The following is a 23,479-nucleotide window of genomic DNA, read 5'->3' on the forward strand; positions in this document are numbered from 1 at the left end:
ACAGGAATCGAATACTTACCGCTAAAAACTTTGTGAGGCCACTATTTCTTTTGGTGTGGGCCACTTGAGTGTTGGATCATCCTCATTTTTTGGCTCATGCCTTAAAATATTGTGGTAAAACATATGGACGGAATTGATATATCATATACATTTACTTTGAGGTTTAAAAATTTTAAATAGCTATTTGAACTGGTTCCCAATGCAAAAGTTTCCCTGAATTTTCAAACGGATGAAATGGTAATACTTACCCATTTATTAGGTATTTACCCAAGTTCTTGGAAATCAAACACGCCCTAAAGTAACTAGGGTTTGAAATTGATGGTGAGAGCTTGAATTACATTTAAAGTCCTTTCAAGAGTTGCATGTGTAACATGTATGTCACTAGACTATTAATTTATTAGACACATGGCCTACTAATGATATCCTAAAATAATTAGATTATCAATTGCATCACTATAAGTACTTTAATATGATGATCATCACCATCCAAACATTGTCCATGTAAATCAATGGTTAAAAATCATTGGTTAGTCACTCAAACGTGATCTTGTGCTTGTGACCCATCTGAGATTTCGAATTTCATCATTTTCTAGCATAGTATATATTTTAGCAGCTTATTACAACCATTGTGTCAAAAATTATATAACTTCACTAATTAGATATATTAAAATTGATTTCGTAATTAAATTCAAACAGCCATAAATATATTATTAATAGTTATTTTGGATTAAAGTTGAATCTCAATACAGGGTGCCGAACTAGGCAAGAGGATTTCAATTCCGAGGGGTTGTAAATCCGCGCTCCCAAACGGGCCCTAATGTCCTCATATTGCCTAGATGTACGGTCCTAGATGTCTAATAAATGGATTTGAGGTGACAATTAAAATAAATAAATAAATAAAAGGCCTGGTGATTCGCATGGAGATTCGAGCTAAGTTTTGGCTCTATAATCTAAAAGAACTGAAATTCAACTTTTAATTTGAATTTTTTCCAACCTTTAATTTTTAAATGGTCCCCTGTATTAGATATCTGAAATTCAATCAGCTTCGAGAAAGTTCGAGGGAACTGGTGGAAAGTAGTGCGACACGTGTCAATGCGAAATTATTAATGCTTTCGCCAGGACGTACCAGAGGCAAAAGATTGCTCGGAAGAAAGAAGAAATTAAAGCTAGGATTTCCATTCCAAAGATATAGTAAAGGTGGAAGAAGCGAGTGTTTTCAACAGAAGTAATAAAAAGAAGTAAACTCTTCTGTATTTTACAAGCTTCCAATTTTCTGGAACAGAGAAGAGAAATGGCAGAAGAGGTTAGTAACAAGCAAGTCCTTTTCCGAGATTTCGTAACGGGATTTCCGAAAGAATCCGATATGGTATTGAGTACCGGCACGATACGGTTGAAGGTGCCGGAAGGATCGAAGGCCATCCTCGTCAAGAATCTCTACCTTTCTTGCGATCCCTACATGCGTATACGGATGGCCATGACTGACTTCGCAATTGATTTTCCTCCTTTCATTCCAGGATCGGTAATTTCTTTCTATCATCGTTTTACTATTATTAGTTTTGGTTTCTTTCTGTTAGATTCGAGGGACCTTATCTTCTCCTCTTGAAGAGGAAATAAGGGATGTTTGGCACACGTGCGAGATCCAGACCGTCTATTATCAGGTCCCATCGTGATCGTGGCCCTCGCTTAAAATTTGGTGGGTATGCTCATGGAACTGTGGATCGATCTCTTTGTGGCACGGGACCGCATGATGAACAGCTTAGATTTCAAACACAGGTGCCGCGTTCCCATGTTCGCAGCGAATTGGGATTTTGACTGTACCAGCCTCGTGGTACGGTCAAATTCCAAAGGCAACGGATTGGCTACTCTCCCAGCCACCAGCCAATGGCTGTGTTCGGGGCTATGTGGGCCCCACCATGATGTATGTGTTTCATCCATGCCGGTCTATCTATTTTTCTAAATAATTTTATGGTATGAGACAAAAAATGAGATATATCCTAATCTCAATTGGACCACATTATAGGAAACAGTGTTGAATGAACGTCGACCAGTAAAAACCTTTTTGGGGGCCATGAAAGTTTTGGATCAAGCCGATATTTTCTTTTTCCCTTCATCTGGGTCTGTATGACCTAATCAACAGATTAGATGTCAAATAAACAGTACAGTGGGCCTTATGAGGATTTTAATGATGGATATCCAATTGCTATTGTTTTCCTGTGGTGTGGTCTACCTGAGATTTATATCCCTCTCACTTTTTGGAGTAAGCCCTAAAATGATGTGAAAAAATGAACGGCATGGATGTAACACATTCATCGTTGTGGGGCCCACAGAGCACCAGCCACCGGGCGTTGGCAGGGAGTAGCCAATCCGTTTCCAATTCAATTAACGGAAATGAAGTTTAAAGAGAAAACTATCACTGTAGACGCCACCTTTTATCCAGCTCCATTTATCGACAGTCTAAAACCTACCTTCACAACTTAGACCTTTCACGTACGAAAAAGCATTTGAGGACGAAAATACCCCTGAACGGGGGTGACAACTAAAAAGCGGAAGCGGATTGGCTGATGTGCCTCACACCAGCTGTTGTATGTACGTGTCATGCAAAGACGAGCACTGACGCTACTCGAGCTCCGAGTTGTACGAACGGTTCAAAGGAGATCAAAGTTTTATAGGCCCCACAGTGATGTATGTATTAGATCTACACCGTTCATCTATTTTTAGAGATCAGTTTAGAGCATTATCCGAAAAATAAATCATATCCAAAAATCATCTGGACCACATCATAAAAAGCCGGAGATAATGATTTTAATTTTTAAAAAATTTGTAGGCCCACAATGATGTTTATTTTCCGTCCAATCTGTTTATAAGGTCACACATACCTGAACGAAGAGGATAAACAAATTTCATAACGACCGAAGACCTCTGACCTCTGTGACCCAGAAAGGGTTTTAATGGTAGACGTTCACTCCACCCACTGCTTTTTTTCTTTTTTTTTTCAGAGTGGTCCACTTTATAATCAGTTCTGTCTTATTTTCGTCTCAGGCCTTAAGATTAAAAGCAGACGCGGATTCCCTGCAAAAGACTTTCGCAGGAAGTTCCTGTGGTGGGAACTCAGGTGGGGCCACTGTGATGTTTGTGAGAAATCTTACCCGTACATCCGTTTTTTGAGTTTATTCCAAGACATTATGTTAAAATGAACCGTTTTCAAAGCTCAAATGGGCCATAAACGTCATAATTGAATGTCCACGTTTGAAATATTCGTTGAAATATTGGTGGGCCACATAAGTTTTGAATCATGCTAATATTTGTGATTTCAATTCATCCCGAAGTTATTAACGGTATAGATGGTATGTAAACATCATTGTCGAACCCAAAATAGGTTTCAACGGTAGGAATTTCCCTAACCATATTATCCTTTAGCATGGCCCACTTCAGCTTTAGATACAGTTCATTTTTTCGCTTATGTCCTTAAATGAACTCACGAAACTGATGGAAGCGGAGGATTTCTCACAAACATCACATTTGCCCAGTCTACCTGACGAAATCTGCCACGAGAAAAGCAGAGGTATTTTCGTCCTCAAATGCTCTGCCCGTACGTGAAAGGTCTAAGTTGGGCAGGTAAGTTTTGGGCTGTTGAGAAAAGAAGCGGGATAAAATGGGGCGTCTATAGTGATGTAGATGTTTCATCCATGCCGTTCATCCATTTTTACCTATCATTGTAGGACTAAATCCAAAAATATGAGAGGGTTATAAATCTCAGGTGGACAACACCACAGGAAAACAATAGTGATTGGATATCCACCATTAAAATCCTCCTAAGGCCCATTGTACTGTTTATTTGACTTTCAATTTGTTGATTAGGTCTTACGGACCGGGATGAAGGTAAAAATAAAAATCAGCTTGATCCAAAACCTTTATGACTCCCAAAAGGTCTTTCATGGTCGACGTTCATTGGTATATATTGTCTCGTACCATAAAATGATCTAAAAATATAGATGATCAGTAGGGATGAAACACATACATCATGGAGGGGCCCACGGAGCACCAACCACCAGCCGTTGGATGGTGGCAGGGAGAGTAGCCCATCCGTTTCCAATATTTCGAGGGTAGTACCGCATACCTACTACCTGGCTCGCGTGGGTACGTGTCGTGCGAATACAGTTGTACTAACTGTCCAAGAGGAGATCACGGTAACATGGCACACAATAATGCAATATCCAAATCTCAAGTGAACCACACCACAGATAGAAGTGCGGACGATGATTCTCACCTTTAAAACATTCATAAGGTCCACCATGACGTTTATTTTCCATCCAATTTATTTGTAAGGTCACATAGACCTGGATGAAGCGAAAAGACAAATATCATATTGATCTAAAATTTCTATGACCCCAAAATGGTTTCAATGGTAAACATTCAATCCCCCCTATGCATTTTATAGTGTGGTCCACTTGATCTTTGGATCTGTCTTATTTTTCAACTCAAGCCTTACGACTTCCTTTCATTTCAAAGTCTATCGACTTCCTTTCATTTCAAAATTGATAGATGGTTTGGATATAACACATACCTTGTGATGGGACCACAGAACTTGGTGATGTCAACCACCAACCAAATTCGTGGTGTGTGGTACACCAGCCAATCCGCTTCCCCATCTGACTGGGTTTTTCAAAAAATTCAAATTAAATTGCTCCTGACCTTGGATTAGCAATTATATGGATTTTGAGTGAAGAAGTTTCCTTCTATTAAATCCTGAGGAAGTGATGTTGATGAGATTGTTATTAGGCTTAGTGGAACCTAGATTAAATGCGTTCATTTTCTTTGTAGCTCTTTATTTATATGGAAATATGCTAATTTTTTGCTAACACGATTTCTGCGTGGCCTACAAAATCTGATAACTTATAACGGTGTCTATTCAATACAAACTATTCTCTTGTGATTTGCTCAATGTGACTAGTAGATGTTGATCATGACTTGATCATGACTCCAATCATGACCTTTCGAGAAATTTCTAAGTTAATGGATGGAGTAAATTTCACACATGTGATGGTGGACCCCACTGACAGTATACGAATGCCCTTAGAAAGGGCTAAACATTACATTTTTTACACTTCTACAGAGGTCAATTTTTTTTCTTGAAAACATGAAGATGGTGGGACCCACTACCACTTTATGTCCATCGTTTCTCTTCGGCATTTCTGTCATCTGGTGTGCATCTAGCATTATCCAACGTTCATTAAAAGAAAAAAAAAAAAAAAAAACAACTCATCTTCTTTGAAGTTCTTCGTTTTTCTTTCCCATTTCTCTTCTTATGCGTCTATCTAGTTTTTTCCAGCGTCCATTCCAAAACTTATCTTTGTTAAAGCTTTATCCACCACGATCGCAGCATTCTTCGGCGTCCTCCAGCGTCTATCCAGCAGTTCTTTGGTGTCCTTACCATTATAGTAAATTACAATGTTAGTCATTTTTTTAGATAAATTAAACATCAAATATTAGCATTGTTGAGATTGTTTTTTTAAGGGACTAGGTTATAATGTGTTTTGGCATTGTGTTAAAGAGGATTGAAGTAGAAAAGTGGTAATAGTGTATAATGTTATCCAATAAAAGTCGTGATTATCATCCACCAAGGGTCATAGTTATCATCCACCAAGGGTCATGATTATCACCCAATAAGGGTCGAGCTTAATAGTCAAAATGTGAAGGGTCGAGATTACGCGCGTGAAGGGTCGAGGTTGACAACTGAGAAAGTTGACAAACTCGACCTTTAACATTTGATAACCTCGATCTTTCATATTGTTTTGACAACTTTTATAGCTCCCAAAAAGTTTTTAATGGTCAACGTTCAATCAACACTGTTTCCTGTAATGTGGCCCACTTGAGATTGGGATATACCTCATTTTTGGTATCAAGCGACAAAATGATCTAGAAAAATGGATGGATGGCATGGATGAAATACATACATCATGGTGGGGCCCACATAGCATCGACCACCAGCCATTGGCAGGCTGCAGAGGGAGTATCCAATCCGTTAGGGACAGCCTTGTGGTACGGTCAAATTCCGAAGGAAGCCGATTGGCTGTGTACCACACACCACCAATATGGCTAGTGTGTTGACGTCACCAAATTTTGTGGGTCCCATCATGAGGTATGCGTTATATCCAAACGTAAGGCTTGAGACGAAAATTAAGACATTGACAGATCCAAATATCAAGTGGACCACAATGCAAAACGAAGCTGGGGATTGAAACCATTTTGGGAGTAACATAAGTTTTTGATCAATATAACATCTGTTTTTCCTCTGCATTCATGTACGTGTGACCTTATAAACAGATTGGATGGAAAATAAATGTTATAGTGGGCCATACAAACATTTTAATGGTGAGAATCAATTGTCCCACTGCTATTCATGATGTGGTCCACTTGAGCTTTGGATATAAATCATTTTTGGGCTCATACTCTAAAATGATCTCGCCAAATGGATGAACGGAGTGGATATAATAAACATTGTTTGGCACTTGTAACTTTGATATCCTTTGAACCGTTTGCACAAGATCTCGAGGAGCGTCAGCGATCGTATTCGGACGACACGTACCCACACCAGCCATATTGGTGGTGTGTGGGTGCTGTGTGGTACACCAGCCAATCCGCTTCCAATTCAAAAAAAAAAAAAATCTTTAATATTTATCTTTATCAATCTTTTACATTTTGTTAGCTGGTTTTAGCCATTGATAAATTTAATTAATCTGAAATTACTTCTTTAACCTAACGGCCAGTAATGAGCAGCTGCGGCTTCGCCACAACCGAGGTGAGACCCTCATGTCTTCTTGAAATCTTTTGGAGGATATAGTTTCTTGGATGGAACAAAGTACCCCTCCAATGATTTATTATCATTCTATTCTTTTTCAAGAAAAAGAGTTTGTAAAAGTGGTGCCCATGTTTTAGAGGTCCTGGCTGTCGAGGTAGTGGGCCCCACTGTGGCCCAGAAATCTCCTCGGGCAGTCCTAATCCTTCAAACACGGACGGTCAATGCACGTGAGGAGAAAGAAAGAGCAAGTTTGCATTCATCGGAGAAAAATGCTAAGGATGAGGTGGCTGTTATTTTAGATATTTATGGTGCAAGCATGTCCTTGGTGGGGCCCATCAGATCAATGGATTGGATCATGGAACAAGGGGCTCTGCTTTTACAGACTCGATGCTGGAGGTTTGGATTAAAAACATCTTGACTGGACTTGATATCTAGCTGGGTCGGTGGACTCAAAACTCGACTGGACTTGACCATTTTTTATTTTTATTTTTATTTTTTATTTTTTTATTTTTTTAACACACGCACACACACCACCACACACTCACGCCATGGTGGGATTTCACCACTTATGGGTACTCGAACCCTCAACCAGGTGTTGAAACTCCTAAGAGTCTACCACGGGAGTAAGAGTAAGGATCCCGACTGGACTTGACTTAGTGCATAATAATTAAATTATTAAGTATATTAGACTATTAAATGATACTAAAGTAGTATATGTTATGGGTAAGATCAAGCTGACCTAATATATGCTACACAATCATTCGAACAGACTCCCTGAACTACCAAAGGGCTAAAAGAGAAGAGCTGAGCAAAAAGACCCGATGACCAAACTAAAACAGTTAAACCTAGTTTGGAAATAAGACTCATTAATAGACCTACAGATCTCGACTACAAGCACCAACCTCAACCTCTACAAATCTCTCTAAGTAGTCCAAAGAGCTCCGTGCATTCGAAATAGTTATTCCCTAAGGATCACCGTCATCTCCCTCCCTGCGTCAGCTATGTTCTTTTATTAACTATCTATTTGCAGGTCACCGATCAAAGGGTCAGGAATGTCCCAATTGAAGAGATCTGTGGGGCCTTTTCCATCCACTGTTGAATCCATTAATTTATGGTCTGAATCATGCAACCATGGGCTCTCTCATACAAACTGATCAACAAAAGAGAATATGCATATCCCAACGTCGACCCTGATATAATTCTGTTATCTGCATCTAATGGACGTTCACTTGAGCCATACATCAATCACTTACTGGCCGTTCACTTTGTTGTGGAATCTGTCACACACCCAAATTCTTATTTATACGTTCGCACCGAGTGACCCAAGAACTATAATTGAGATGATCCTCATGGCTGTTTAGATGCAGGTAGAGCCATGTAGCACATGCTATTGTGCATGGAAAGCATATGCGCAATTTGGCACCCTTTTACACAAGAAGGAAGAAAATAAGGACATGTGCAACCAATAAAACCGTCACTCAATTATACTCTGCTCGTTAGATAGACTACACATGCTAAAAGTCCCATTTGTTACATGCTGGAATATAATATTTTGTGCATATGTATTACATGTGCTACATATATATTCTAGATGTACAACTATCTATGCTCAAGCACTCACATGTGTCACTATCAATCTTCAAATGCCTCAATATGCCACACGAAAGACGCATAAAGTTTTTTTTTTTTTTTTAAACCATCCATTATTTTATGGAAAAACTTGTTAGTCTTTATGTGGAATGACAAAAGGACCTTGATATGCATTGAACATGGAGATCAGAAGAGCTAGATGGCTTAACTTGTTGGGATGCTATTGTTGTTGTAGGTCAGATGCTGGAGTCTTCCTCTCCTTACACCCTTAGAGAAGCTTTGATGGGATTGCTACTTCTGTCGATGGTGTTAGATTGGGGACCCAACCCTGTTTTTACAGCTATAGAGGGTAGATGAGTTTGAAGCCCATCAAAACTCATCTCCCTATGGCTCCACACGAATTCGGTAATCCCAATCTCACTTGGAAACTGTTTATGTATTATAGCTATAGCATCCCACCCCTTGCATGAATTCTAGAAACATCACAACTTAGTGAGGTCCACTAGTGTACTCGATCACATTATTCAACCCTTAGGACAATCTAAATTGTTGATCAATAAGGCCCACCTTATAGAATTCTTACAAAACAAATCTATATCCTCATAAAAAAAAATTGGATGCTTTGCTTTTCTTTATATAGAAAGAGTGTTAAGTGTTAATTGCTTTCTTGCAAAGATGACAGATTTAAGCATGAACTCTCAAGTTTATTATAATGTTTAAAAATAAGGTCTAGTATGAGAAATGAAGATGGGAAGTCATTTTACTTTCTTTTCTATGTAATTATAGTATGAACTTTTTTGAAGCTAAAAAAACTCATTGACTACTGACACTATTTCATGCCAATTTGGACAAACCTAATTAAAATTTGAATTTTAAAACATTTTTCTTCTTAATTTTAAGTCTTGAAGTTGCATTTGTTAATTTCTCATTATTGTGCAGCCTATTATCGGCTTAGGAGTGGCTAAAGTTTTAAAATCAGGACATCCGGACTTCAAGGAAGACGACTTGATTTGGGGGAAGACTGGATGGGAAGAGTTCACTATTATATCAGAGCCCAAGACCTTGCTTAAAATTAAATATACTGATGTACCTCTTTCTTATTATACTAGTATTCTCGGTAAGTTGTTTTTCTTCAAAAAAATTTATTAGAAAAATTAAAAAGCAGGAGCACAAAGAAACCCTAGGTTTCTTTAAAAAATTTCTGCACAAGATAGAAGAGAGACCAAGAAGAGAATATACATACAAGAGCAGAGGTGTGTACAACCTACCTCTGCAACACAATAAATGTACAGAGTGGATGCCACTGTCATCAACTCATCACAGTGGGGCCCCACGTAGCCTTTGTTACATATGCTCCCTGAACACTACATGTCTATGCGGGTAACACACAAGGAAGCATGAGCCAGTGCCAATAAAGAAGTGAAAGGACAAAAATGTCCTCAATTGAAAGGCAATATGCATCCATTTTTCTTTTAAAATAAAAATTTTATGCCCCTTCTTATGATGGATTTGTAAAATGGGTCACTGAGCTATAGTCCAATTGATATGCTTTTTTTGCTACCTGAACCATTTGTGTAAGGCACTAAATCCAAAGGCCCCACAAGTAAAATTATGAAGTGTCTTGGTTTAACCATCAGATGGAGTTCAATCAATCCACTTTAGCCCATTTGTGTGATAACCACATTTATTTCAGATAATGGATTAGCATTCTCATTTCCATTTATGGAAATGTCTAACACCTCATCTAACGACATTGCTTGATCTGCAGGTATGCCTGGTCTTACAGCTTATGCTGGATTTTATGAGGTCTGTACTCCTAAGAAAGGCGAATATGTCTTTTTGTCAGCAGCTTCTGGTGCTGTGGGTCAGCTAGTCGGACAATTCACAAAGTTGATGGGCTGCTATGTTGTTGGAAGTGCTGGTTCTAGTGAAAAGGTTAGTAGCTAGCAATGACAAGTGTCATTTTCAAATTGTTAAGTGAAAGATATATCACCACACAACATATTAGTTCATAGGAGCATAAGATCTAGTTAAAACAAGTATTATATAATCCTGGACGAGAGGCTTTACACAACTTGCTGGGGTTTTCAGTTTCTAAGAGTAGGCTCTTGGTTCAGTGATCCAGATAATTGATCTGTTGCAAGCATAGTTTTGTAACTCGCTGAATCAACTTGACTCAACGAGGTTTCGAGCGGGGTCTCTAAGAAACTTTTCACTAGCTTGACTCACTCCAAACTCAACAAGACTTGTAGGATCAGCTTGATATCTCGGCCTACTCGAAATGACTCGGTGTCCAAGTCAAATAACCCAGACAGGGGCTTTTGGTTATAAAGAAAGATAGCCAACAAGAACCAGTGCTTGGCAAGTGTAATATGTTACCAGCATTCCCCAATCAAAGTTGTATTTTTTTAGATAATTTTATATATTATGATTTTAAAGATTTATTCATGTTACTTAATTCTTGAACTACATATTATAATATTGAGTCAAGTCGATTTAAGACTTCTTTGAGTCTTCGAGTCAAGTTTTGGGCATTTGAACTATGGTTGCAACAATCCATGGATGGACCATGTGTCAAATATCTCCCAGATTGGAAGATCATAGCACCAATCCCAGTCATTTTTCAGTTGCATGTGGACTGTTGCTGTATTCCTCTTCTCAAACATTATATTGAGGCCAAAATTTGAATGGTTGGGTTGTTTTATTGAGGAGGTTCTCAGATCATGGTTCATCCGCATTGGGGCCCATCATTCCAACGGTCAGGATGGATATCTAGTAGTTCCTAGTAATATAGATATGTTTGGTGACGCAAGGAACGACGTGATGAGGTCGATCACCATCATCCTCGGGAATAACTACTCCAAATCCATAGAGCTTCTCTGGACTCCTCACAGATATTCCTCGAATCCATGCGGAATGAAAATAGAAATAATTTCTAATAATTCAAAATAGATTGATTGATGATATATATATATATATATATATATATATATATATATATATATATATATATATATATAAATTGAAATTACAATCCTTAAATAGTGAACTCAAACCTAGGAAGGAGTTTTAGACTCAAACTACCTAAAAACGTGAGTTACGATAAATAGTAAACTTACTATGTATAGACGGTCATGATTCCTACTAGACTTCATGGTTTTTGGCCAAAAATAGTAAGTGTCCAATTTGGCCTAACCAAATTATTCTCCTAATTTTTCTAAGCCCTTTTCATGTTGGGCACGACTCAAACAACTCAAAGGATCAAGAGTTATGATCGAATTAAAACTTCCTATTTATTGTAAAAACAGAAATACAATGGGATTTTGACCGTCAATCTGATGGAATCTCACAAATCCAGCGTGGGCAACCTGGTGTAGCAGGGTTGGTTGGCTAAAGTAGCTTCTCCTACCCAAAATCATATATGATACGTCGAAAAACTCATTCCAGTTTGCGAGATACGACTGTTTTAAGGTTCTAACAGTCCTGATCACTTCTGCCTCCGATCAGGCCTTCTCTGGTCCATCTTGGCCGTGAAAGTGTCCACACCCTCTCTACATCAGTTGGTGTGCAGTCCTAAGGTGCAAACTTCTAGAAAGTGAAGAGTTTTTGTTATCACTTGTACCTAGAAAATATTTTCTAATATCATTTTGTGGGCTCAGGTTGATCTATTGAAGAGTAAGTTTGGGTTTGACAATGCTTTCAACTATAAGGAAGAACCTGACTTGAACGTGGCTTTAAAAAGGTAAGTAGCTCTTTCTTTCAAAAAAAAAAAAAGAAAGAAAAAAAAGAAGAAGGTAAGTATCTCTGTTAGTGTTAGCATATAAGAATCTCAAACACCATCGATTTCGTTTCCTTCAAAAACATCATTGTTTGTTCATCCAGAAGCCCCTACACATGGCTAAACACACACACACACACCCCAACCACATTGGCTTGGTCATGCAATGTAAATGACATGGCCCATTAATCAAGTAGGCCCACCTAAGAGGCAGGCAACACTAGTTGAAGATGCTTTAGAAAAACCAGCCAAAATCCAACATTCTACTTGTGTGATGTCCACCGGTTGATTGGATAACCTGATTATTCAGATCGATCATCTACTCAAACAGATACATAGCCCAGTTGCCCCTCAAGAGACATCTGCATGTGAATGTGGACTTAGCAAAGCTCTGCACTCTCTGGGTGGCAATTTCAATTTTCAAAACAAAGAAAAATGGCATCTGGGTCATGCTTAAAGACCTGACATGTTCTGTCTCCTAGTTTGTAAAAATGTTTGGAATCTATTGTTAGGTATTTTCCCGAGGGCATCGACATCTACTTTGAAAATGTCGGCGGTTCGATGCTTGATGCAGTATTATTGAACATGAGGCACCATGGTCGCATTGCGGTGTGTGGTATGATCTCTCAGTACAACCTTGAGAAACCTGAAGGTGTGCACAACTTGCTCTACCTCATCACAAAGCGCATCCGGATGAAAGGGTTTGAGGTGGTCGACCACTACCCATCATATCCTCAATTTCTCGAGGTGACCCGACAATATATCAAAGAAGGGAAGATTGTTTATGTGGAAGACACAGTTGAAGGTCTCGAGAGTGCTCCGGCAGCCTTAATAGGACTCTTCACTGGACGCAATGTCGGGAAACAGGTAGTTGTAGTTTCCCGTGAGTGATTTTGAGGCACATTGAAGCAGAAAGGACATAAAAATGAACTTAAACTAGTCATAGAATAATCCATGATTGGATTTTAAACATGCATGGTACTTTTAAGTTCTCCTATTTCGAATAATGTTTTATGTATCAGTGTATCACTATGTATCACATGTAAGAATCTATAAGGTGGGCCTTATTGATCAATGGTCTAGATTGTCCTAAGGGTTGGATAATGTGATCGGGTATACCCGTGGGCCCCACTAAGTTGTGATAAATTCAGAAATTCGTGTAAGGGGTGGAGTGCTATAAGTGTAATACACACACAGTGTTTTAGAGGAATTGGATTGTGAAGTACGTGTGGAGCCATAGGAGAGGAGTTTTGATGGGTTTCAAACTCCTTTGCCCTCTGCATTATAAAACTAGACTGGGTCCCCAATCCAACACCACCGACAGAAGTTACAGCCCCATCACAGCTTCTCTAAAGGGCATAAGGAGAGGAAGACTCCAGCGACCTACACTATAGTTCTTAAGATCTCCATATTTGATGCACAAGCAAGGTCCTTCCGTAGTTCCGCATTAAGAAAATCTAACAGTTGGTATCAGAGACACCGTGAAACACCGTGCATCAGGTATGGAGGATCGATTAGATCATTAGGGATTCCAATTCCCAATTTAGAAATCTGGAATTTTGATTCCCATCCATTAGGGATTTTCGAATCCCTAAACCAGAGATCAAGTTTTTTTGAATTCCCAAATCAGGTAAATTGGGATCTCGAATCATGGAACCATCAACGAGGGATTTCAGATCCAGAACCCCAAATCCAGATCCTAAATTAGAGATTTCGAATTCCCAAACCCATAATCAGGAATTTGAATCCTCAAATACAACAATCAGGGTTCTTTCGAATTCCCAAATCAAGATTAATTGGGGATTTCAGATTTGAATCCCAAAATCAGGTAATTGGGGATTTCGATTCCCAAATCAGGTAATTAGAGATTCGAATTCCCGAATCAGAGATTAAGGATTTTGATTCCCAAATTGACTATTAGGGTTTCTTTGATCCCTAAATCCAACGATTAGGGTTACAACAAACCGATTCAGAATAAAATAAAAATAATAATAATTCATACCATAGCTGCTGCCGGCACCCATGGCAGACAACTGCGCTCATTCAAATGTTGTATAAAGAGAGATTGTGAAGACGAAGAAGAAAACCTTGTTGCTTGTTGTCGATGTCCGACAGCCATTCACGACCGATCGCAGCGTGTCTCGATCTCTCTCTGTGGTATCTAGCAGAGACAGCAGCAGTTGCTGCCATCGATTCCGATGAATCCCTCCTTCGGGAGTAATCCGGGCATATGAATGGTGTGGAATGCCCAATCTTCGATGGCGTCATCTCCTTTAGCATCCGGCGATGGCGTCATCTCCTCCAACATATAGCTTTTCTTCCTACAGCTGCACCGCAGGAATTGCTGGTTGATTTGGATCTTCGGAGATAGGCAGCAACGGTTTCCCAAGCCCACAGCAAACCCTCTACTATCTGGGGTTTATTGCAATCGGGATTTTAGACCCGATTACTATCAGCCATCGGGTCTATCTTACTGACCCGCAACCGAAGGCCACTCTTCCTTGCTTTGGTTGAGTTGGGCCTGACCCTCGTTTTGGGCCCTAATTGTGGGCGTTGTCCCTAGACTCATTTGATTTTGCAGTGGGCCTGGATTGCGGGCCCTCATTTGGGCCCAAATCCCCAGTAGCAGCTCTTTTGTAGGCCTTATTTAAACCGATCTTTTTCGAATATTTAGGGCTTGTTTTAGGCCCAATATAATCCATGGGCGGCAAAGTCTAGTGAGCCCTGCATCCATGGCCCCTTATTTGAGTATATGATCACTTAAGATTTATTTTGGATCCATTTTAGCCTCCTGGACTGATCCTTTATTTAGGCCTGGTATTGACCAGATATAGCCCCTATTTACGCCTATAAAATTTTAATTATGCCTAATTTGAGGGCATGTTGAATGCCCGTTTAGTGTCTGGGACTTCACTTTGGGGCCAACTTTAGGATCCTTTTCTTAGATTTGAGCCGTCATTTTAGTTAAAAATGAGCATATAATCTGGATCATTTACTAAATGGACAATAAAGAATATGGACCTTTCATCGTGTGGATCTTAAGTATTGGATCTAATCTGCCCATCTTATGGACACTAATGTAAAGATCTAACCATCCATTTAAAAAGTTCCATACTAACTGTCTATCGTGTGAGTTTTAAAGACTAGACTTGTAACATTCATTAATGATGACGAGATCATATAGACTCTTGATTCCGCCTTATTGTGGGCCCATTACTCATTCTTTAGGAGTTGATATAGACCGTTGGAATGCGGAATGCGAAACCTACCCGTCTGTTTCTCTTTGAGGTTCCTCAATTCTCCCAGCAATTAATATCAACTACCTTATGGGCCAAATCAAACTAATTTATATTGTTAATTCATTGAGGGCAGGATTAAAATCGCAATCCTAAGTCCTAAAGTTAGAATTTATGGGATTGAATCCGGTTGTGTTAGCCACCACAGTGACCTCAATCGGTGAAAATTTTCACGAATCAGGACTTGTGATATTGAGAATCCAGTTAAAGGATTGCATTTAGTTGCGTTCACGTTTCATGCGAACGATGACAAAAATAAAAATGATCATCGTTTGGCAGGAGCATGAACGGAGTAGAGTAAATGGTGCTTATGATGTAAAGCTAAAAGACTCATCTTACCCGTAGGTGTTGAGTGTCTCGGATTTACATAATTAGCATTGCTTAACTTCATGTTCAGGAGGGTCACTTGCATATTAACATTACCTCCCATAGGAGGAGTGATGATGATGTAACTGATTCTCACCAGGATTAGATGTTTAGGCCCATTTTCATCTTGGATAGTTCAGTTGAAAGCCTCAAATCAATTGAATTAATAAGTTTGCTTGATATTTGGTTTTATTCATGAATTGTTCTATGTAAATCAATCTTCTTATGTGAGTATATTTTAAAAGTTTAAATTCCAACTCAAGCGCATCTAGTTCCCATCTTAAACGGGTCTGATTATGTTCAACGAATAGAGGCCATAGAGAGAGTCATGGGATGCTTACATTTGGAGATTACTCCAGATAATTCTGAACCTTCAAAATCTTTTGAAAACAGTCAGAATATTGATCTTGTAACATCAGGACATGTACCTGAACATAATGTAAACAGAAAAAGAAACATGGTTCTAACGAGGGATCATCAGGACCTCACGGTCCTTCAGGTTCTCTAATTGAAAATTGACCTGTGAATGGATCGAGCCACAAGCGGGCTAAAGGTAATAACTGTTTCTTTTGCAAGAAGCATCAAAAGAAAGACTGCGTAAAGTATAAGCAATGGCTCGTAAAAAATTATAATAATTCTATTCTAATCCGTTTTGAATCTAATCTAATTAATGTGTTGGTGAATTCTTTGTGGATAGATTTGGGAACCACTATTCACATATATACTTCTATGCAGGACTTACTATAGACGAAGCCACCAATTGATGCAAAGCACTCGGTATACGTAGGCAATAGTGTTAAAGTCGGCGTAGAGGGAATTGGAGTCTATAGGCTTAGGTTAGAGTCTGGTTATTTATTGGATTTGGTAGATACATTTTGTGTGCCTTGTATAAGGCGCAATCTAGTCTCTATTTCTCGTTTGGATAAATTGGGATATTCGTTCCAATTTGATAATAAAGGATTCAGTATTTACCTTAATTCGATTAAAGTTGGCACCGACTCTATGGTGAACAACCTATACCAGCTAGACTTGATTGCCTCACACGTATATAATGTTATTAGCTTGTATAGAAATAAAATAGGATCTAAACATAGACTAGACTGTGAGAATTCCTTCATGTTGTGACACAGGCGATTGTGTCATATATCTCGTGAGAGATTGGACAAACTTGTGTAAGAAGGAATTCTTCATTTTCTAGACTTCTTCGACTATAAAGTATGCATTGATTGTATAATAAGAAAATAGACCAGAACCACAAAGAAAGGTGCAACAAAGAGTATAACACTCTTAGAGGTGATATACACGGACATTTGTGGACTATTCCCTACGACATCCTAGAGTAAATACAAATATTTTATTACTTTCATTGATAACTATTCTCGTTTCGGGCACTTTTATCTTATCAGTGAAAAATCAGATGCCCTGGATGCTTTTAAAATCTATAATGCCGAAATTGAAAATCAACTCAATAAAAGGATTAAAGTTGTTAGATCTGACCATAGTGGTGAATACTATGGTAAATATGACGAATCAGGTCGCAATCGAGGGCCATTCGCTAGATACCTAAAAGATTCTGGCATTGTCGCCCAGAACATTATGCCTGGTACTCTAGAGCAGAATAGTGTGGCTGAAAGGCGTAATCGCACTTTTATAGATATGATGGGATGCATGGTTAGCAATTCGACATTGCCAGAATCTCTGTGTGGGGTGATGCAATTAAAACCGTGATTCATATCCTTAACAGAGTTCCCTGTAAGGCTGTAAGTAAAACCCCTTTTGAGTTGTGGAATGAGAGAAAACTAAGTCTTCGATATCTGCACATTTGGGGATGTCCTGCTGAGACTAAAGTTTATAACCTGCACGATAGAAAGCTCAATCTCAGAACTATAAGTTGTTTCTTTATAGGATACCCGGAAAAGTTTAAAGGTTATCGATTATACTGTCCTTCCCACTCTATCAGGATCATTGAGACTAGGGAATGCCAGATTCATTGAGTACACTGAAAATAGTGAGAGCACGAACATTAGGAACTTTGTATTTGAGGAAGAAATGACTATGACTCTGGTTATAGTCGCTCAAGATCACGTGGATATAAATACTACAGTCGACCCTGCAGTCATTGCAAAACACCACGTTGAACCTCATGTACAACCCACTGATGAGGAAAATCAAAATCACACCCAACAAGCTGAACCATTGAGAAGATTTGAAAGAGAGAGAAGACCTATAAATTGAGACGATTACATTGTATACTTATAGGAGCACGGGTTTGACATTGTGATGGAAAATGATCCTGAATCCTTTGCACAAGTCAAATAAAGTGCTGATCCTTCTCGTTGGTTTAATGCCATGAAAGATGAGTTGAAATCCATGAAGGACAATAAAGTATAAGATCTTATTGAGTTACCCTTTGTAATAAGGCCGATTGGTTGTAAATGGATATTGAAAACCAAGTGGGACTCTAAAGGTAATGTCGAAAGATATAAAGTCAGACTTGTTACCGAGGGTTTTAACCAGCATGAAGGCATTGATTTTAAAGAGACTTTCTCACCAGTATATAAGAAATACTCATTCAGGATCATAATGGCTCTTGTAGCTAATATGAATTTAGAGTTACATCAGATGGATGTAAAGACAACATTTCTCAATGGGGATCTGAATGAGAATGTATATATGTTATAACCCGAAGGTTTTGTAGCCCATGGCTCAGAACATTTGGTTTGTAAACTAAAGAAATCCATCTATGAGTTGAAACAGGCATCACGATAGTGGTACCTAAAGTTTTATGAAGTAATTTCCTCATATGACTTCATAAAAAACACTATAGATGAATATATTTACGTTAAAATTAGTGGGAGTAAGTTCATTATGATGATTTTGTATATTGATGACATTCTGTTAGCTAGCAGTGACATCAGGATGTTGAGCGACACCAAGAAATTCTTATCTCAAATATTTGAAATGAAAGACCTTGATGAAGTCTCTTATGTCATTGGCATTGAGATTTGTCGTGATAGATCTCGTGGACTGCTCAGCTTGTCTCAGAAGGCCTACATCACTAGGATACTCGAAAGGTATGTCATGCAAAATTGTGCTCCTGGACAGTCACCCATTGTAAAGGGTGATAAATTCAGTTCAGCCAATTGTAGTGTCCTAAGAATGATTTGGAAAAGAATCGAATGAAGGAATTTTTGTACGCGTCAGTAGTAGGGAGCATCATGTATGCTAAAGTCTGCACTTGGTCGGATATTGCCTTTGCTGTTAGAATGTTGGGCAAGTATCTATTTAATCCAGGAACGTAGCATTGCATAGCTGCAAAGATAATGTTACGCTACCTACATAGAACAAAAGACTTCGAACTCACCTATAGGAGGTTTAACCATTTCGAGTTGGTTAGATATTCAGATGCAGATTATGTTGGCTGCGATGATACTAAGAAGTCTACCTCAGGCTACATCTTCATAATGATTGTAGGGTTGTATCTTGAAAAAGTGTAAAATAGTCAGCCAACCTCATCCACCATGGAAGCTGAATTAATTATTTGTCATGAGGCATCTAATCAGGCATTGTGGTTACAACGTTTTTTATCTGATATGCGGGTACTATAGTATATCCCTAAACCATTAAGAATATTTTACAATAATTCAGCTGCGATTTCCTTATCTAGTAACAACAAATACTCATCAAGGTCGAGGTATATCAACGTCAAGTATCTTGTTGTAAAGGAAAGAGATCAGAATCATCAAGTGTCTGTGGAGTTCATCGGCACTAAGCAGATGATTGCGGATCCGCTTATTAAAGGGTTCCCTATCACACCATTTCAGGAGCATGTAACATCGATGAGAGTCATTGATCCTACAGATGTTTTCAGTTAGTGGGAGTTGGGCGTGTTTTATTTTCATAGACATTAAAGAGATCTCATTTAATAAAGTTATTTGATGATTCTGATATAAAGTTAATTTCTACTTCTCTCTAAGTATGCGCAATATAGTTTGAGTAAGCAGAACTACAGTCATGTCTCATTGGAGATATTTGAAAGCTTCAGGACCTCTTAAGGATAAACACACATCATCACATTACGTGTGTAATCCTTATACCACACTTTTTAGTTCCAGATCTATGTCGTTAAGACTATCAGTATTTGTGACCGCGCTTAGCCTTACTTCGCCTAAATTAAATGTTGTGATGACTACCGCAATTCGATACTGACAGTCTTAATGGACCAGATTATCATAGCACTACTCGTATTATCCAACAATGTAATCGGTTAACTATTTAGATGTTTCTTCAAATCAAAACATGTTTTTCAAATTATTTTAAAAGATTAATCATTAACATTGATTTAATGTGGCCCAAGTGGGAGAATGTAAGAATTCTATAAGGTGGGCCTTATTGATCAACGATCTGGATTGTCCTACAGGTTGGATAATGTGATCGGGTATACCAGTGGGCTCCACTAAGTTGTGATACATTCAGAAATTTGTATAAGGGGTGGAGTGCTATAAGTGTGATACACACATAGATTGTGAAATAAGTGTGGAGCCATAGGGAGAGGAGTTTTGATGGGTTTCAAACTCCTCTGCCCTCTACATTATAAAACTAGGCTGGGTCCCCAATTCAACACCATCGATAGAAGTTACAGCCTCATCATAGCTTTTCTAAAGGGTGTAAGGAGAGGAAGACTCCAGTGACCTACAGCAGCAATGACATCCCAACAAGGTACGCACTATAGTTCTTAAGATCTCCATATTTGATGCACAACAAGGTCCTTCGGGAATTTCGCATTACGAAAATCTAACATCACATCCTTGGAATATGAAAATCTCGTGGAAAATATCATAGGTACTACATAATATCTACTCCTACCTTGAATTTTTAAAATTTTAGAATTCTTAAATGTTGAGTTGGGTTGAGTCTTTGAGTCAACCTGCACTGGCTAAACATCGGGCTAGGTCTTTGCCATAGATCTTGCTTTCTTCTATAAATCAAAAGGACCGAAAAAAAAAAAAAAAAAGAATTATACAAAATTGGTTCATGTTTAGAACCATCTTTGTGGGCTGAGAAATTTAATTGGACCATTGAGTGGGCATGAAATTCAATCTTGGCCGGGACTTAGGTTCCATTACATGTGAGGTCCAGTTCCAAACTTCTTTTATTGTAAGCATGTACTATGGACTCATATGCATCAACATTCCTGGCTTCAAGAGAACTTACCTCGGAGTTTTGGTTCCTATATTGATCAGTCTCACATTCGCATTTCCCGTCATGCAGCTCAGCCCTCTCATTACTACCACAAGCAGACCTTCAAGAAGAGAGGCTGCTATTATTGCAAGGCAAGGATCATAGAATCAAGGCAATAGACAGTATTTATGCTTGCACAAGTCCCACTGTGGAAGTAATCCTGACCATTTCTCATCGATAACTAATCACCTACGACAATGTACCACAACTTGTTGTGTAATGTTGATAATTTTGCCAGCATATACCATTTGTGTAAGACATCAGTGCCATGAAAACTTTAGGTGGCCCATTTATACTGGGGAATCAGTTGGGTGGTTTCTAGCACGCCCTGTTTTGGGCATTATCAAATCCAAATTCAATGCAAATACAAGAATTTTGGGCTATCACCAGGTTTGGATTTGAATCATCCCATACAACAAAAAAGCTCTATGGGGCTTACTGTGATGTCTATGCGACGTCCACTCCATCCATCAGTTGGTGCCAGATCCTAAAAATGGTGCAAATCCAGAACTCAAGTGGGCCACAGATGGGAATGCCATCATCAAAACCTTCTTGTGGCAGACCAAAGTTTCGGGAGTTATGGATCAAGCTAATGTTTGTTATTTTCATTCATGTCGGATGGCGTGTGAACATCACAGTGTCCCCAATATGGTTCCAAGGGTATCTCTATCCCCACTATTTCTACGGTGTGGCCCACTTTAGTTATGGATCCCCATGAGTTTTGGGATCATGTTCTAATATTGGCTGGCACAACAGATGTTCAGAGTGGATGTGAACATCACGTAAGACATTATGGTGAGACCGAAGGAACCTTTTGTTGCATGCGTTGCTGCAATGCTCCCTGCAATTAGGAACTTAAAATACAATGGCAAGCCTGCAATCCAATTAAGCAGCTAACATAAGATTATTATGATTTTCCAATCAGCATGGTTTTATGGATGGCTCCACAATGAGGTCCACCATACGGACAAATCTGAATTGACATACACGGGAGCACTTCATTGATTATATGGCCCATTGCCAGTCACATTAGCACCATTCATTAGTCTAGCACTGCACATTGCATTTGTTAAGATTTTTAAGTGGTGAAAGATAGAACTATATGAATTCAACACAGGGTAGGACGTGATGAGGTCGATCACTGTCTTCCTCAAGGATAAGTACTCAGAATTCACAGAGTTTCTCTGTGTTAATTGGTATTAGAGTGAGGACTCCTCTCGAATTGATGGCAACTAATGACGGAATGGACTAAAATCCTGTGAACAGTGATTCGGGGATTCATTATCTATTGGGAAGAATGGAAGCTTTCCACCGAAAGAGTTAGTTGACCATACAAGAGTTGCAGGTAACCCTCGACTATATTGTGGATGCGCTAATTCTGTCCCGAGCCCAAGGCAATGCTCAGCCGTCCATATTCACCGTATGGAACAACCCCGATTTCCGTAGAGCATATCAGGAGGTGAATCATAGGGCTACCCCAGATGAGTCGAGGTCCAGTGATGAGGACATTGGTGGCGGCGTTGCCTGCCGACCAGTCCATGAAGATGATCGAGTAGATCGTGCTGAAAGAAATTATCGAGGTAAGGCTGAACTTCCTAATTTTAATGATTTATTGTGTATAAAAAATTCTCTTGATTGGTTAGTCGAAGTAGAATTATATTTTGATTACATGGACGTGTCAGAATATAAAAAAGTAAAATTTGTGAATATAAAAAAGTAAAATTTGTAGCATTCAAATTAAAATCCGTTCATTTTACATTGTGGGAGCAATTACAACTCTTACTTGCCCAACAGAACAAGGCGCCCATCCGATCATGGCCACAAATGAAAAGCCCTTTTCGATCACGATTCCTCCTCAATGATTACGAGCATGTATTGTTCCAGCAATACAAAAATTACCAACAAGGAACCATCATAAATTACACAGAAGAATTTCAGCAGTTGGCAACACGAAATGACTTGTCGGAGACCGATCAACAATTCAGGACCAAGTTCATAGACGATTTACGATCGACAATTCAGGACTGAGTTCAGATGCATCCGGTCGGGACTGTAGATGAAGCAATTCAGTTGGCAGGTAGGGTGAAAATGCAACTTACAAGAGTCTCTACTCAGCCTTATCCTTCAACTCGGCCTCCCATGATGGGTCCCATGTAGGATTCAATGCTGGCCAAAAGAAATGAACTAGTAGGAGGACGTCCTTACCTCCTACAACTACAAACCGTGGCACAGGGAGCATTCTATTAATGCCTCAACATACAACACCAACAACAACGAGTCTGAGTAGAATTCTAAATCCTTATGGTCGACCACGACCGAACAATTGTTCCCACTATGGCCAACCGGGCCACTTATTAAGCACTTTCCCATAACGCCTCACAACTCCCTTGACCATTAACGAAGGTAGCA

At 39.0% G+C, this 23,479-nt stretch overlaps 1 protein-coding gene and 1 long non-coding RNA gene across 3 annotated transcripts in view; one reads left to right on the top strand and one right to left on the bottom strand.

Annotated features, from left to right (window-relative positions):
• The window catches only part of LOC131250914 (uncharacterized), a 34,609-nt gene extending 23,666 nt beyond the window's left edge, over positions 1–10,943 (bottom strand). Inside the window, exon 1 of the long non-coding RNA XR_009173493.1 lies at positions 10,599–10,943. This is a non-coding gene — a long non-coding RNA (uncharacterized LOC131250914). The remainder of the gene's footprint in view (positions 1–10,598) is intronic.
• Positions 985–21,217, top strand: LOC131250905 (2-alkenal reductase (NADP(+)-dependent)-like). Of its 2 annotated transcripts, XM_058251301.1 has the most exons (6): positions 985–1,519; positions 9,329–9,506; positions 10,158–10,324; positions 12,049–12,131; positions 12,680–13,034; positions 21,106–21,217. In XM_058251301.1, exons 1-6 carry the CDS (start codon positions 1,292–1,294, stop codon positions 21,187–21,189), a joined length of 1,095 nt encoding a protein of 364 aa, XP_058107284.1. In that variant the 5' UTR covers positions 985–1,291; the 3' UTR covers positions 21,190–21,217. The 2 variants fall into 2 exon arrangements, with proteins under 2 accessions (XP_058107284.1, XP_058107285.1); XM_058251302.1 differs by lacking the exons at positions 12,680–13,034; positions 21,106–21,217 and adding an exon at positions 12,184–12,621 and having other exon boundaries at positions 1,013–1,519.
• Positions 21,218–23,479: the final 2,262 nt, after the last annotated feature.

Source organism: Magnolia sinica, chromosome 7 (assembly GCF_029962835.1).
Source record: "Magnolia sinica isolate HGM2019 chromosome 7, MsV1, whole genome shotgun sequence".
In the NCBI taxonomy this organism is placed as follows: Eukaryota; Viridiplantae; Streptophyta; class Magnoliopsida; order Magnoliales; family Magnoliaceae; genus Magnolia; species Magnolia sinica.